Below are 14,769 nucleotides of genomic sequence, written 5' to 3'. Positions count from 1 at the left end.
AATCTGAACTAACGGCGCTGTGCAAAAATCCCGATGATGCGACATAATCAGAAATGGCGAGGCATGGGGCTTTGAACCCCCCTGTTCTTCCTGCGGCCCCGGGGCGCGTTAGGTTTGGTGTTTATGTAGTCAGTCTGGGAATCTGTCCTCCTCAGCTTCACCTGGAACACAGGAAGGCGGGGTTACGTCCGGTCTCGCCTTCACGCCGCGTACTGAAATGTACAATAAACTATATCATCTAAAAATAAGACGGTGGGGCAGTGCGAATGATTATTTTTAGGTAAAGAAAATAAAATGTGCAAAGTTTTTTTTTAAATTGAATTCAAAACGGTGTAACAGATAAAGAAAATAAACTGAATTAATAAATTGTGAAAAAAAAACCCAATCCAGAATAATAAAATAAACTGAAATGATAATTGTATTTCACCAGATGAGGCTAATCTGGAGGCGCCTGATCGATAATGAGCTGCTTCCGTTGTGGCGCCGCATGCGACCGGTTTGCCGTTGGTTTCTTTACCGAGATGAAGATGGCGATGATGGTGACGATGACGCTGTAGATGCTGACGGATGCGATAATCCCAATCCAGAGGAAGCCACCCGCTGGCTCGCCGTCGGTTGGAGCCGTCCTGCAGACTTGCTTGCAGTGGTGTCCTGGACGGATGTTCAAGAAGCATCCGTTGGTTTACAGACTCACAAAAGTGTCGTTTGAACATCTCAGCGGCTTTTTATTTTACCTTTCAGAAGCACCAGGACTCTCAGGTCACTTCCTTCTGTCATCATGGGAGGCGGGACCACGACTGTGCCCTCGCATCTGTAGATGCCGTAGCTGCTGGTCGTCACGCCGACCAGCGTGATGCTGACGGACTGATTCTCGGCGTTTCCGTGCAGCTCCGCTCCCGCCGTGCTCAGCAGCGTTTCGCAGTTCACGCCGTCTCCCTTCTTTTTGGTGCATTTGTAGATGTAAACGACCTGCTCGGCGTGGAAGAGGTTGTATTTCACCTCGTCGCCGTCGGTCTGCGGGCAGGGCACGGAGACGTTGTCCCCAGCGGGGACGCAGACCGTCTTCAGCAGGTCTGATGAGGAAGGCGTGACACACACGAGTGGAATCATCGAGTCAGCCGCGGATCGACTCGATGATTCCGCTCAAAGATTTCTGCTTTACCGGACGAGATCAGAGCTTCTGCGTTCTCTGTAAACTGAAATAGTCGCATTAACCCTTGAAAACACACTTTTGAACCGGCATTATGGGGGGAAAAGGGGAAACCAAGAAGGTAAACATTCCATCTGAGGATATATATATATATATATATATATACAACGTACCCTTGCAGGTGCAGGCGTTCTCGGGCTGCAGGCCGTGACACAATCCCACGAGGATCGTGAACGTCCACCACGGACTCATCTTCGTCTGTTGCACCGACGGAGCGAGAGCTCACTGCCAGCACGGAGACGAGCTTCGGCGTCTTCCCCCATTACCTGAAGCTGCCTTTGACTGGCTGCAGAGCGACGCGGCTGAAGCTGACGCATCCTCTCTCAGAGGAAACATCCTGTGGCAGAAACTCCTCCTCGTCTGCAGTTTCCACTGCGTCCCAGAGTTTGATATTTGCATAGAGATTTATGTAGTTCAATTGTTTTTTTATGTTTATTCACGTTCAGTTTCGTTTCTCCACCTGACATGCATTTAAACACACATCCATCCTACAACTAGCAGACGATGCCTTTTTCCTGCTAGAGTTTCATATGTTCCGTTATTATTAGTATTAGTATTGTTGTTGTTGTTGTTGTTGTTGGTTGTTTTAGTAGCATATTTAGTAGCATGAATTCTTCAGCTATTATTTGCACATTTTATTCAATGAACATGCCCAGACTATGGAAATAGCGTATTTCTTTATCAGAAGTGTATGGCCAATGAGTAAAACAAACACACACCAAAATACGGTACAAATATTTCAAGATGTATCTTGTTTTCTGTAATTTAGCATATTTATACTCATATGTATATATCTCATTGGTATCCTGCAAAGCTCCGCTTCCTCAGCTCTGTATTTGATATGCTGAGTTATTATTATTGTCATAATCCTCCAGTACTGAACGACAATCAAAATACAGGCATCCATATGAGTTACTGTTAAACATGGAGGGAAAGCGAGTACTGCAAGATGTATTGTAGGAAACATACATGCCATAACCTGTGGAGACGTTGGTTGGGCGATTTCACAAAACTGCAAACGTCCAGTGCGCCATGTGGAAAGCTTTGCTGCGCCCTGAACGCGTCACCGCCTTGATTTTGACCGTGCAATGGCTTCTCTCGTCCACAAGGTGGCAACAAATCCTTTTTAATTTGATCAGGTTTTTCTGACACATTCATGGCATTGTGAAGTGGGGATTATAGTATGTCGTTAAATGATGCTGGCAATCCTCCCTCAGAAAACGGAAGAGGGGGATGACATAAATTATGACACACATAATTTACATAAACATACTAATGATCAGCTTTTCTTTATGAAGAATTACACAATCCATGCAGCACTGTCAATGCTTGTTTGTCTCTGCTGAATATTTTTTCCTTTTAACTCCATTCATATATATTAAGTGACGTCATAACAGCAGATTGTTGTTATTATTACTACGTATTACCTTAGTATTACCTACGTTTATTATGTCTTCCTACCATCTCCCACTGGCGCTACTGGATGCTGATGCTCCCTTCGCGTTCCTTGAAAACTTTGAAATTTGAAAGACTAGAAATTTAAACTTCTCTAGTATTGGAATCGTTTACTTTATTTGTAAATAAAACCACTAGTAAAAAAATAATGTTTTGGGAGTATTTAAAAATAGTTATGATTAATTGCATTATTGTAGCAGATTGAGATTGCGGTGCAAAAATGTGGCGCATTTGGGAATGCAATTTGTGCCGCATAAAATGACACGTGGGGGGGGGGGGGGTGCGCAAAAATAGGTGTAAATAGATAAACTTGTGGAACACCACAATTATGTTCTGGAGAAGTCATATCTTTTAATTAACTATGATATTAATCTTTTCGAACAGCGTGTCGAACTTGTGATTTCCGACAGTCCTGAATGCAGCGTTGGGATCTGGGCTGGACAGGAAACGACGGACACGCGCGCGTCGCCCCGAGAGGGAGGCGAACGGGAACGGTAACGGGAACGGGGATGTGATTGGACGTGTGGACGGGGTAACGGGAAGCATGAAGACAACGGGCACTTTGAGCTAATTACAATTATTATTAATAATAATAATAAGAGCATCCCATCGGGAGCGGTTCCTCCCCCGACCCCCTCCCGAGGGCAGGGCTGCTCGGTGCCATTGGAGAGGACCCCCTTTGTGTATTGGCTGTAAGTAGCTCTTCTCAACTATTCCGACGCGTTTGAACTCTTTCATGTTGTTCTTGGAATAAACCGACCCCCCCCACCCCCACCCCCCCTAAAATGTTAATAATAGACCCTCGTCAGGTCACTTCGCTGTGACGTCCCAGCTCATCCCTGCAGTGTCCTCTGGCTGGCAGCAGCTAACATGAAAGGCTAACATGAAAGGCTAACCTTCCTGTGTTTACATACTTGTTTTCTTTTTAAAAACGACAAAACCCGTTCAGTGCTAAGAAAGGGGCCGCCGCGGAGGCGTTGCCCCCCACTAATGCCCCCCACCATGCGGCCATTGAACGGTCCTTTCTCGGGGAGGACGGGCGTGCGGCGGTTTCCCGACATGAAGAAGAACCGCGTCTCTCATTGCGGGGGGGGGGGGGGCGCAGTTAGACGCGGTGTTGCTGCTGTGTTTGCGGGGCTTCCAGAGCCTCGGGGCCGCCGGTGTATCCGGCTGGAGGTGCTTCCTCCGAGCCGAACAGTCTCCACCCTGATTAGCGGCGCAAGCGGTCTGCTAATGGCCGATGGTTTCTGTCAACGCTAATGTTTCTACACCGCTTTTTATTTTATTTCATTATTATGATATTGCGTGTAATAAAGTGTCTTCAGGGAAACACGAATCCACGCCGGCGTAACTGTCTTTTGTTCTTTATTCGCCGCCTCCTTCGCAGCAGCTGCTTTAATTCCCTTTGTTGGATGACGCCGCAGGTTTTGGCCAATGGCCACTTTGATGCTAGCCAGCTAGCTAGCTCAACCACTTTGATGCTAGCCAGCTAGCTAGCTCAACCACTTTGATGCTAGCCAGCTAGCTATCTCAACCACTTTGATGCTAGCCAGCTAGCTAGCTCAACCACTTTGATGCTAGCCACATCTCTAGCTTAAATGCGTATGTCCTGGCAGAAATATATATATATATATATATAAATAAAAAATATAGGTAATTAAATATAACTGGACTTTGCTTGCGTTCAGCCTTTTAAGGACATAATTACTCTTCAACTCCACTGGGGTTCAAAGGTCACCCTTGGAGGGGCTGCAGGCCACGCCCTCACATATGTCCAGGTTTTCACCTCGTAAACAGGTGAGGACTTCCTGGCTGTATCGCCGGCTGAACAAATGAATAGCTTTTAAGCACGCAGGAGGCCGGCGTTTGTACCCCACAGCGGCGTTGTAATGGACTGTGTGTCCCGCAGGCGCGTTTGATTTGCATCCACAAAGCACTAGGCGCGTTTGATTTGCGTCCACACGGCCCCTCGGCCTACAGTGCAACTACTGGCCATGTGGTCGCTTCCCTTCGGGCGTACGCCTTCAAGCCTTCGGTGTGAATTTATTGGTAATTTACGATCAATGACATAGATGATGGGAATTAGAAAGGAAAGAAAGGGATTTTTGTATTATATTTGGTTGTTTATGCAAGATTTGTATTGATTCTGCTCGTTGTTGTGTCTCAGGCTTCTTTTAGGCCTGTGGCTGAACTCTAGATGATTACTGTGGTAACCCGGGCCTTTTTGATTAATCACTCTATTCACATCTTATAACATGAGTAAGATTTTGCTGTAAAGACGTGAATGACTGGAAGCAGTGTGCCGGCGCCTCGTGTCATGGGATCATCAGTCAGTGGACCCGATGGTCCTCGGGGCGGCGCGGTATGCAGCGCAGCCATATTGGATTTCTAGCCATGCAGGTAAAACATGTGCGGCCCGCGAGGATCGGGAACATCCATCACGGACTCGTCTTGTGTGATTTCATCGGGTTGCAGTTGATCAGACGAGAAACAAAGAGAGGGTTGATCCCCAGATGTGGTGTCAGAGAGAGAGAGAGCGAGAGAGAGAGAGAGAGAGAGAGAGACCTGCTGGTGTCGGTCTGTCACGTGAGTGGGACGGGCCGTGTTTGACCTCCATCCATTCATATCCTTGGGCAGAAGACTTTTCTGCACAAAAGCTCCAGAGAAGAGTTGGTGTAAGTTTACCCAGGTTGTGTTTCCCGCGGGGGGGGGGCACTTCAAACGCAGCCTTCAACCCCCCCCCCCCCGATGGTGTAGACTTGGAGGGGAATCTGATATTTCCACAGATACGAAGCGCCTCGGCTCCGGTCGATGAGTGGAAACGGCCGCCTGCTTTCTAAAAACACAAGTCCGAGATGCAAAACGTTGCGCGTGCACGTTATGACGGAGCGTCTGCTTCCGCCTGGGCGTGGCCCGCCGTCCCTCGGGGACACGTGGCTGCAGCCACCATGGAGCCTTGTTCTGGTAACATTCTGCTGACCTTTGACGGCAGCTGTCCCTGCCATTCTGAGACAAAGACAAATACGCTAACCGGCTAAGCTCTGCTGTTCTACATAGAGCTGCTCTTCCTGTTGGCCTTTTCGTACGCACTGAAAGACCCGTACCCGCCGTGTAGCCGCAAATTCTGTCTTTCCGATCCTTATTTTTGCCACTATGATCGAGCAACATGCCCTTTTGCTCTCTTGTGCCTCGGGCTAGGCATTGTTTTTCAGGAAGGTGCAGCCGTGTGAGAATCGGCTCGCGCTTGGAACCTGACGTAGGAGCGTCGCAGCCGGCGTCCTGTGGGCTGCACTGCTGATTGGATCGGGCAGAAGGAGGGCAACCTCCTCTCCTGTCAGTCCGAGTTCGCCAGGCGAGCCGAGTCGGGACACAAACGTGACGGTCGACCTCCAACCCGTGTTCTTCTTTTGAGTCTTTCCTCCTGAAGGCTCTTGTGCGATCAAAGGAGACTCCCATGGCTATCCTGCGTTTTTATCTTGCCCTGAGACGAGGTGTTGCCCCTTGAACTGTCCCTTTATTTGCCGTTAGCCCCCGCACCCCCGGCCTGCTGTGCTGTTCATTCATTAACTGCCCTCTTTGTTTGCCGCCGCTCTGACTGTACGTTTTGTGTCAGCAGCTTAGGCAGCTATTAATCAGCGTGACTTTGACAATGGCAGGTGGCTGATTCTCACTGATCCCCCCCCCCCGCCACACACACACACAGATGGGCTGTTCCATTCACAATCGTGGGGGATTGGTCTTTGTTGAATTAACCGGACACGTGACAGGAAACAGCTCCCATGGACAATGGCTGCTTTGTTTGTTTTTGGCTTTGTTTTGTGCATCTTAAAGTTAAGTTGGGAAATCACTGAAAATGTATTGAGGCTGGAAAAGAGTCTCTCATCCCAGTGGGAATATACAGATAGAATTCCGTGAGGGACTTTCACTGTTAGTGAGCAGAGCTTGGCAAATGGTGTCACGTTTCTTTCTTCTCCCCACCTGTCTGGAGTCCGGTCCGTGCTTCGCCGCGCGGGCCAGCCGCAGGACTGCTTGATGGACGGCGCGGCCCGTCTTTAGCGGCTTGACAGCTTTTACAGCGGGATCGTGGGTAATGGGCCTTTTACGGGAACGCCGAATGCTAAAGGCTGGCGGCCAGAAGTTTTAAGAGCACGCAAAAGTGCTCGCTCCGAATAATGTGCAGTCTGGGTTCTGTGGCCGCCACATTTTATAGACGGCATGATGTATGATCCGTCTATGGTTAGATGGATGGAGGGTGGGGGGTTATTAAGCGTATGTTTTAATTACCCATAAACCCCACCAGGCAGCCGCTGGGACCGCCGATGGGTCCCGCCGGTCATCGTGGGAACATTCCTGACGCAGCATTATTCCATAATTCCCACCATGTGTGGTTTTCCCACAGCCGAGCGCTCCATGCGGGGGCCGTGGGGAATCCCACCGAGGCGAGGGGCTCGGCTGCTCCTAATCGCAGCCAGACCTTCGCTGTGTTCGTGGGGAAAGTGTTTCTGTGACGCAAAACGAATCGGGAGCTGATTGAACATATTTAAGAACTATTTCCCTGCTGTGACATCATCGCCACCCGACTCTCCTTCCCACTTCCTGCCCTGACAGGAAATGAGCTAATAGGGGGGAACTGTGTCCACTCCATAGGAGCCTGTGTATTTGGGGGTGTTATTGAAGCAGGTTGCAAAACTAGGCCACCAAAAAAACACTCCTAAACTAGCTAGTAGACAAACGGCGCGCCTCGAGTTAGCCGTTGCTTTCTGCTCGTGGGCCGCAGCCCTGCCCTGCGGGGGCCGGCGAACAGCCGCCCCCGCGCTGCTGTGACTGGAGTAACTGTTCACCACAGGTGCACGCGTCCATGTGGCCCCGCCACACCTGTCCAATGGCCTCGTGTTGACTGAGCGATATCACATGTTGAACGGGCGCGAATTACTCCGGAGAGATCTGTAATCTGACCGGGCAATCGTCTGTCTCGACACACGCTCCCTGTTACAACATGAGATTTAAACGCACGCGCACGCACACACGCGCACGCACACACGCACACGCACACGCACACGCACACACACACGGAACATGCTGTGCTTGAGCAACAGTTGGATTCGGACAGCTGAGCCCAGCAGGAAGAGCTTCCCACATCATCAGCTGCCCGGCTCTCTCTCTCTCTCTCTCTCTCTCTCTCTCTCTCTCTCTCTCGCACGCAAAGACGGTTTCGACCATCGTCGCATTGATATTTCCCAGCATGCCCATCGCTGTGTTGCCAGACATTGTGTTAGATCAAACACAACGAGGCTAGTCGAGTCGGCGGCACTGTGACTCAGCAGGGCAGCGACCAGGCGGGGTCTGCTGAGTCACCCTCGGTGCACGAGGCCCGCGTTGTGAAGTGACTCGCCTGAGGTGGCTCATCGGTCTCTGCAGTCGGATGAAATCCTCAAACGTCACATTCTTAATCTCGTGGCGACGACGCTGATTGCTTTCAGAGTTCAGCGTCGTCTTTGCCGGTGCGTTTTTACGTCTCCGACTCAAGCACCCTCCAAAGTTAATCCCCCCCCCCCCCCCCTGCATTCTTGTGTCAGTGAAATCGCTCCAGCTGCCGCCTGCAGAGTCTCTGAATTCCTCTGCAGTGCCGCTAAACACAAACCGTCCTTAAGATCCGGATTTGACTCGTTTTTCTCCGTTCATTTCCAGGGCTGAGGAGGAGCTCTGTCAGGGCGGGCCGCTGACCTTTAACCTCAGGAGAAAGAAGCCTCTTCAGAGGTGAGTGTTCCTCGCTGAGGCCTCCGATGCCAGTTCTGCCGCAGCGCCTCTTAACATGCGTGTGGTCAAACCCGCCACGCGGCGTAGCGCTGCTCTGGACTCCCCAGTGAGAAGCGTGGAGCTGCGTGTGCGTGTGTGTGCGTGTGCGTGCGCGTGTGTGTTAGTTTTGTTGCTGTTGTAAAGAAGAGGCAAATCCAGAACCTCCCGCGGGCCTTGTAAATCAGAACCAAATGAAAGGGGAGCCAGTCTTCAGAGGGCCTCGCCAGGGAAGGCTCCTCCTTGAAAAAGGCGATAATTGTGACTAAAGCAGAACCATGTGAGGGAGAACCGTAGCTTCTACCCCCCCCCCCCCCCCCCCCCCCACCACCACCACCGTTCTCCAGTGTTTCCACTCGGGCTAATGCGAGCGTCTTTGCTAAGTAGCTGCCATGACTCTGGGATGAAGATGAAGCAGACGCACAAATGTGATTTAACGGAACTAAAACGAGCATCAAGAATAGCCGGAGGGATCGACGGCGTCCGTGGCAGGAACCAGAATCAGCGAGCAAAACCCAAACAGAGGAAGCCTGCCTCTAAACCGGGACCCCGGCTGTGTGGGGGCCCGAGGCGGCGAGGAGGGAGCGTGCTGCACATAAACTGTTCCAGGAAGTAGCGGTGCTTCTGTCAGAGGCTTTCTAGTGGTTCATACGTGCGTGTAAAGAAGTCTGAGGCGAGGTCACAATTCTGTCTCTGAATCTTTACATTTTATTCTGCCACTACTGCGGGGCGGGGGGTGGGGGGGGGGGGGGGACGTTTGCTGGAGACACGTGTGCAGACGCACGCACATTCCTCTGAGCCTCCGAGCACAGCACGTTGCACACGCTCGGGTCGGAACGGCGTGCGGGGCAGCCCAGCCGGGTGTGCGTTCGAGCACGCGCTGCTGTGGCCGCTTTCTGTTTCCTGGCAGATGTGAACCTGCTAGTCCAGTAGACCAAGCAAATAAAGGATGAGCAGGTGGCAACTCAGGAAGAGAGACGAAGACCAGAAGGGACGAAGACCAGAAGGGACGGAGACCAGAGGAGACGGAGACCAGAGGAGACGAGAGACGGCGAACAAAGCACTCGGAGCGCAGACCCCCCCCAAGCAGCTCACTCCCCTCCTAACTGGATTCACACGTCCACATGGTGATCTGGATCAGCACCAAAAGGTCGAAGAAGCAGACCGTGTGTGTGTGTGTGTGTGTGTGTGTGTGTGTGTGTGTGTGTGTGTGTGTGTGTGTAAGCCGATCTCCTGAGGCTGGGGACAAGACTATTGACATGTGGACTCCTAACACGTCCTCAGTGTGCTTGTGTTCAGAGCAGCAATGGGGGGGGGGGGGGGGGGGGGGCATCAATGTGTCAGTTATTACTCCGGTTCTGGGCCGAAGATGTGAAGATGTGCCTGGGTGTTGCTATGGCGATGCTATGAGCTGCGGAGTCCTCACACCTACCGCCCACCAGTGTGACCATGCTTCCCCCCCCCCCCTTCTCTCTGCCCCTCCTCCCTGGAGAAGCCAGACTGAATCTCCGCGTCACGCTAATGTTCAGTGAGCTAGCATGTTTTTGTGTCTTTGAGTGCGAGCTGTGACGAGCACGTCGGCTCTCGGACGCTGTCCTTTGTTCATAACCTGATATTTTCTAGAGAAACGCGCTCGCAACTCAAGAATGTTTGCGCGAGAAATAGGCCAACGTCCCGGTGATGTCACGTCCTGAACTCTAACCCAGGTGCATCCTGGGCTGCTGGGTGGAAGGCGTGTGGGTTTCACCCCGACACCGAAGCACTGCACCTCCTTTCACATGCAGAAACCCTGGCGTGCGCTGCAGGAGGGCGGGCCTTCTGATCTCGGCTCCGTAGTCTAAGCCCGGCAAAGAGTCTGAAATTACAGTGTTTGGATCCTGCAGAGGTGCTACTTGACGTGCACTGTAACCAGAATGCAGCCTCTGCTTTATTTAGCTGCGTTTCCGTCCCCGTCTGGTCGAGAAATGAGTCGGTTTCCTCTTTTAGCTGGTAAAAAAAGTCATATTTGATGCGATTAGTGTTGAATATTTGCTCTAACGTCTGTGCTGGATTGAACGAGCAGATCGGAAATGAACGGGTTTGTTCCCTGGAACACCTCTGAGGGAATCTGGGGGGCTCACAGCACTTCTTGCGTTCCTTTGAGGAAATCACTAGCCGCAGACGTCACCCGACATTTCGGACCGGTTTGTTGCTGAGAACGTCTTGGCCGTGAAGTCGACGGTGTTCGTCACGTTTTGTGAACGTAGCCCTCGTTTCCAATAAGCGCCACAAACGCTACGATAAATCAGAGAACCGGAGCGAGTCTCTTTAAATCAGGAACGCCGTCATTTAGGCCAGATGTGTAAATTACAATCTATCTTCTAGTTTTTATTCAGCTTCGGCCAGAGAGAAGTCTACAAAACCGAAACATTTCTTCTCTTTAAGCAAAGACCGACTTTTTGCAGCTCCCTTTCCAATCCTCTCGGCACTTTCTGATAAGACCGACGTGGTCTAAACATAGACACGTCCTCCTCCTCGTCTTCATCTTCCATGGTAGTTGAAGAAGAGGAGGAGATTCTTGAAGATTCAGAGCGCTCTGTTTTCCCAGCACACACGTTTCATCTCCTCCTCTCCCCCCATCCTTTCCAGCTCTGCAACATCAGCATGATTTTTATTTTAAGTCTTTATAAGAGACCTTGTGATCTTTTTAGCCTCTCGCCCCAGGAGACCGATGAGCGCCGGCCATGCTCGGTGTCGGCAGAGGGAAGAGCCGAGGCTTTATTTTGCTGTTTGACACCCAAAAGCTTACTCCCATCCCCGCGTCTCCCTCGGGTCCAGCCTCCAGCTTGAAAGCCGGACATCAGGCGGTAATTCACTTAAACCTGCATCGCCGCTGCCGTGCCGGTCGGCTTCCATTGGACCGGCTGCAGCAGAGCGGACTTCAAAGTGTTTTTATTACCCCGTCTTCTGCAGTAATGGCCAGGTGTGTGAGCTGTGTGTGTGTGTGAGAGACACAGCTGTTGGGCGTGTCCTGCGCTTGGACTGCGCCCCTCAGAGAGCCACGTCCGATGTAGGAAGACAAAGGTGTCCTGGCACCGTGACATTTCATACATTTCTAGGAGTCGTTTGACAGGATGCTGTGGCTGGGCGGGTGGGTCGAGGGGATTCCCTCGTCCAGCGTGACGCGGCCGAAGGACAGCTGGCGTTTCCTGCCAACGGCCTTCAGGGACATCAGGAATTCTGCCCATTTCCTGCTCCGACCCCCGCATAAGTCCATGGATGAGTTCACACACTCTTTTGACTTATTTTTCTTTACGTACTTGAACTCCGTCTGTAACAAGAAGATGGATTCCCAAAGTCCGAGTCAACGTGCCGCGTGCGTTTTCTCCGTGTGCCAGGAAGCCATCGATGTGTATCTGCAGGCAGCTTTAATAGCGGCGTGCAGGGAATGTTCAAACGACCCCATTCTGCGTTTCTCTGCATAATCCTGTCGGCTTTGATGAACGCGGCCTCGAACCCGACTGCCTGCTTGTTTTTTATCGTCTTCCAACAATGAAGCGTGTCTTTCAAATTGCTCTAAAGTATTACTGTGTTACCACAAATGCTTCAACACCCAAAACCTCACGCGTGCACATAAATATTTTGGTTGGACCTGAGGAATAGGGTTCATTATAGGGTTAGTCCCGGTTTAGTGCGCCACCAGTGGGATTTATGGGTTCACTTTCTCAGATCGGACTGTACTGACTTCAATAAATGAGTGAAGAGTGCTTCAGCACACAATTTAGCTTCAACACATCACTTTGTTACTGAATACGTGACGCTGTAGTTGCGCCACTGCCGCCTGTGTCCAGTAGGGGGCGCGCTGTCACCGCCTTTGACATTACACAGCTGGCCTGCTGCACCTTCCTTCACTCACGCAAGACGATATGCCGTAGCTGTCGCTGCAACTTGCTCGGTGTGGTCGATTTATCGTCGTCCCACTTGGACGCGGCTGCGCCAGCGATTCGCTGCAGGTTTTGTGGCTTCCAAAAACGCTCCTCTGTCAGTCCGGACGATATTTATCGGTTTTCTGTCTTCCGTCTACGTCCCTCTCTCTCAGAGGATGAGTTGGAGGGAGAGGCACTGGGTGTGTCTGCAGCAAGCGAGCACATAAGACACTACAGGGCACTCCACTAAGGGGTCCATGAGCGGTTGTCATGGTAACAGGCAGTGAGGTTGGCGTAAACTGAGCTGGGTTATTTGTTCTATTTCTTTAGATCATTCCTGCTGTCATTTTATAACATCTCAGTTCAAATGAATGCATAAAACAATTTCACAATTTGTCAATCATTTTCGTTCCTTTTTTCTATCTGTGTGTGTGTGTGTGTGTGTGTGTTTAGATGGAGCAAGTATCAGATGATGAACTGGACCATGGCGCAGAGGAGGACAGTGACAAGGAGGACCAGGACCTGGACAAAATGTTTGGAGCCTGGCTTGGAGAGCTGGACAAGCTCACACAGGTTAACACACACGCGCGCACACAGACACACACACGTACTCACACAGGTAGAGGAGTGAACAGATTAGAAGGAGCTGTATCCATAGCAACCGTAACACTGATAATCCCGTCTCCCTGAACGGTATCCTAGCAACAACTCTCCCACCACCACATGATATCGTTTGCAGTTCGGTGCGTGTGAGTCTCGCCAGCAGACGTGACTTTCATTCGCTGGAATGTCAGTGTGGTTTTTGCACCTCATGATTTCTTCTTGTGTGTGTGTGTGTGTGTGTGTGTGCGTGCACGTGTGCGTGCTCTCTGTAGAGTCTGGATGATGGCAGGCCCCAGAAGGCGCTGCAGAAGCCTCCTCTCAGGCAGGAGACCAACATGGCAAACTTCTCCTACCGCTTCTCAATGTACAACATAAATGGTGAAACGCCGCTCGGCTTAAATCGGTCGGGCAGCAGCACAGATCCAAACGAGAGTCTCCACTAACCCCCCCCCCCCCCCCCCGCCTGCCCTGCCCTTTGCTCCCTGCAGAGGCGTTGAATCAGGGCGACACGGTGGACCTGGACGCCCTCATGGCCGACCTGTGCACCATTGAGCAGGAGCTCAGCACCGTTTCCAAGCCGAACTCTGTGTCTCGCGTCCACAGCAAAGGCCAGCGGGCGCCCGGAGGACGCGGCGCCAGCGCCAAGCAGATGGGCAGCAGTGGCGGTAGTGCATCTGGGATTGTGTTTGGTCTTCATCTGCATTCCCTAACCCTTTTCCTGACTCAGCTTATTTCACTTTGAACTCCCCAACAGGAAGTGCCAGCAGCAGCACCCGAGCGTCGCCCGCTAACACAGTACGCGGCGGCGGCGGCGGCGCTCGCCCCGCAGCCTCCAACATCTCCCTGGCTGACATTACCTCTCAGCTGGAGAAGGCCTCTCTCAGCATGGATGAAGCAGCTCGTGAGACCTCCTCCTCCTCCTCTTCGTCCTCCTCCTCCTCTTTCTCCTCCACCACGCTGCGGCGGCCCTCCTCCGGCTCGTCCGGCGGCGGGCAGCACCGGCGGACGGGCTCGGTCGGCGCAGTCAGCGAGCAGGAAGTGCCGTCGCAGCGCTGCAGCGTGAACTCGGCATGCGCCTCAGCCTCCAGCATGGACTCTCTGGATATTGATAAAGTGTTGACGGGTGGAGAGGTGGAGGACAAGAACAGCCGGAGCGCAGAAGAACCGAACCAGAGCAGCACAGAGGTACGACACTCAAACTCCTGGACTCCAGTCCGGCTCCGGTCCGGCATGTTGAACCACACAGCATGACGTTCGGCTAGCGACGAGCCCGCGCAGAGCGGCAGCTAGCGACGAGCCCGCGCAGAGCAGCAGCTAGCGACGAGCCCGCGCAGAGCGGCAGCTAGCGACGAGCCCGCGCAGAGCGGCAGCTAGCGACGTGCCCGCGCAGAGCGGCGGCTAGCGACGAGCACGCGCAGAGCGGCAGCTAGCGACGTGCCTGCGCAGAGCGGCAGCTAGCGACGAGGATATTTAAACGGTACCAGTCGGTGCATGTCTCTCATTCTGTCTTGTTTCGAGCTACTTCCTGTCTCTTACTCCTTCCTGCCTGCCGCGGCGTTGCGGTAAAGAACAGACGGTAGAGGGGACGCACCGTCCCTGTTCAGCTCATTCTTAATTCCTTTGCATCTTTTCTCACACCTGCAAAACGCCCTCAAAGGAATGTTTGAGAGAACTTTCACCCGCTTGAGGAATAAAGGCCTAAACTGGGCGACTGAGGCGTAGAACCACAACATGACGGTTTACATGTTGGCACAGTGTTTTGCATGCCCCCCCCCTGCATGTGATCATATCATCTGTGTTTGC

General features: G+C 52.0%; 2 protein-coding genes across 2 annotated transcripts in view; one reads left to right on the top strand and one right to left on the bottom strand.

Annotated features, from left to right (window-relative positions):
* Positions 1-47: 47 nt before the first annotated feature.
* On the bottom strand, positions 48-1,467 carry LOC137912144 (uncharacterized). The gene is made up of 4 exons (XM_068756496.1): positions 1,324-1,467; positions 735-1,073; positions 518-651; positions 48-161 (listed from the first exon to the last, which is right to left on the bottom strand). The coding sequence occupies exons 1-4, from the start codon at positions 1,400-1,402 to the stop codon at positions 48-50; spliced, it is 666 nt and encodes a 221-aa protein (XP_068612597.1). The 5' UTR covers positions 1,403-1,467.
* A 1,699-nt stretch (positions 1,468-3,166) lies between these two features.
* The window catches only part of LOC137911859 (uncharacterized), a 12,963-nt gene continuing 1,360 nt past the window's right edge, over positions 3,167-14,769 (top strand). The window contains 6 exon segments of the mRNA XM_068756203.1: positions 3,167-3,357; positions 8,354-8,422; positions 12,817-12,936; positions 13,239-13,344; positions 13,455-13,655; positions 13,721-14,151. Of these exon segments, the coding sequence (XP_068612304.1) occupies positions 12,817-12,936; positions 13,239-13,344; positions 13,455-13,655; positions 13,721-14,151 (858 nt within the window). The 5' untranslated portion in view covers positions 3,167-3,357; positions 8,354-8,422.

This window comes from Brachionichthys hirsutus, chromosome 24, assembly GCF_040956055.1.
Source record: "Brachionichthys hirsutus isolate HB-005 chromosome 24, CSIRO-AGI_Bhir_v1, whole genome shotgun sequence".
In the NCBI taxonomy this organism is placed as follows: Eukaryota; Metazoa; Chordata; class Actinopteri; order Lophiiformes; family Brachionichthyidae; genus Brachionichthys; species Brachionichthys hirsutus.
Note: the sequence above shows the minus strand (reverse complement) of the source record. Positions and strands in the feature narration are given on the sequence as shown.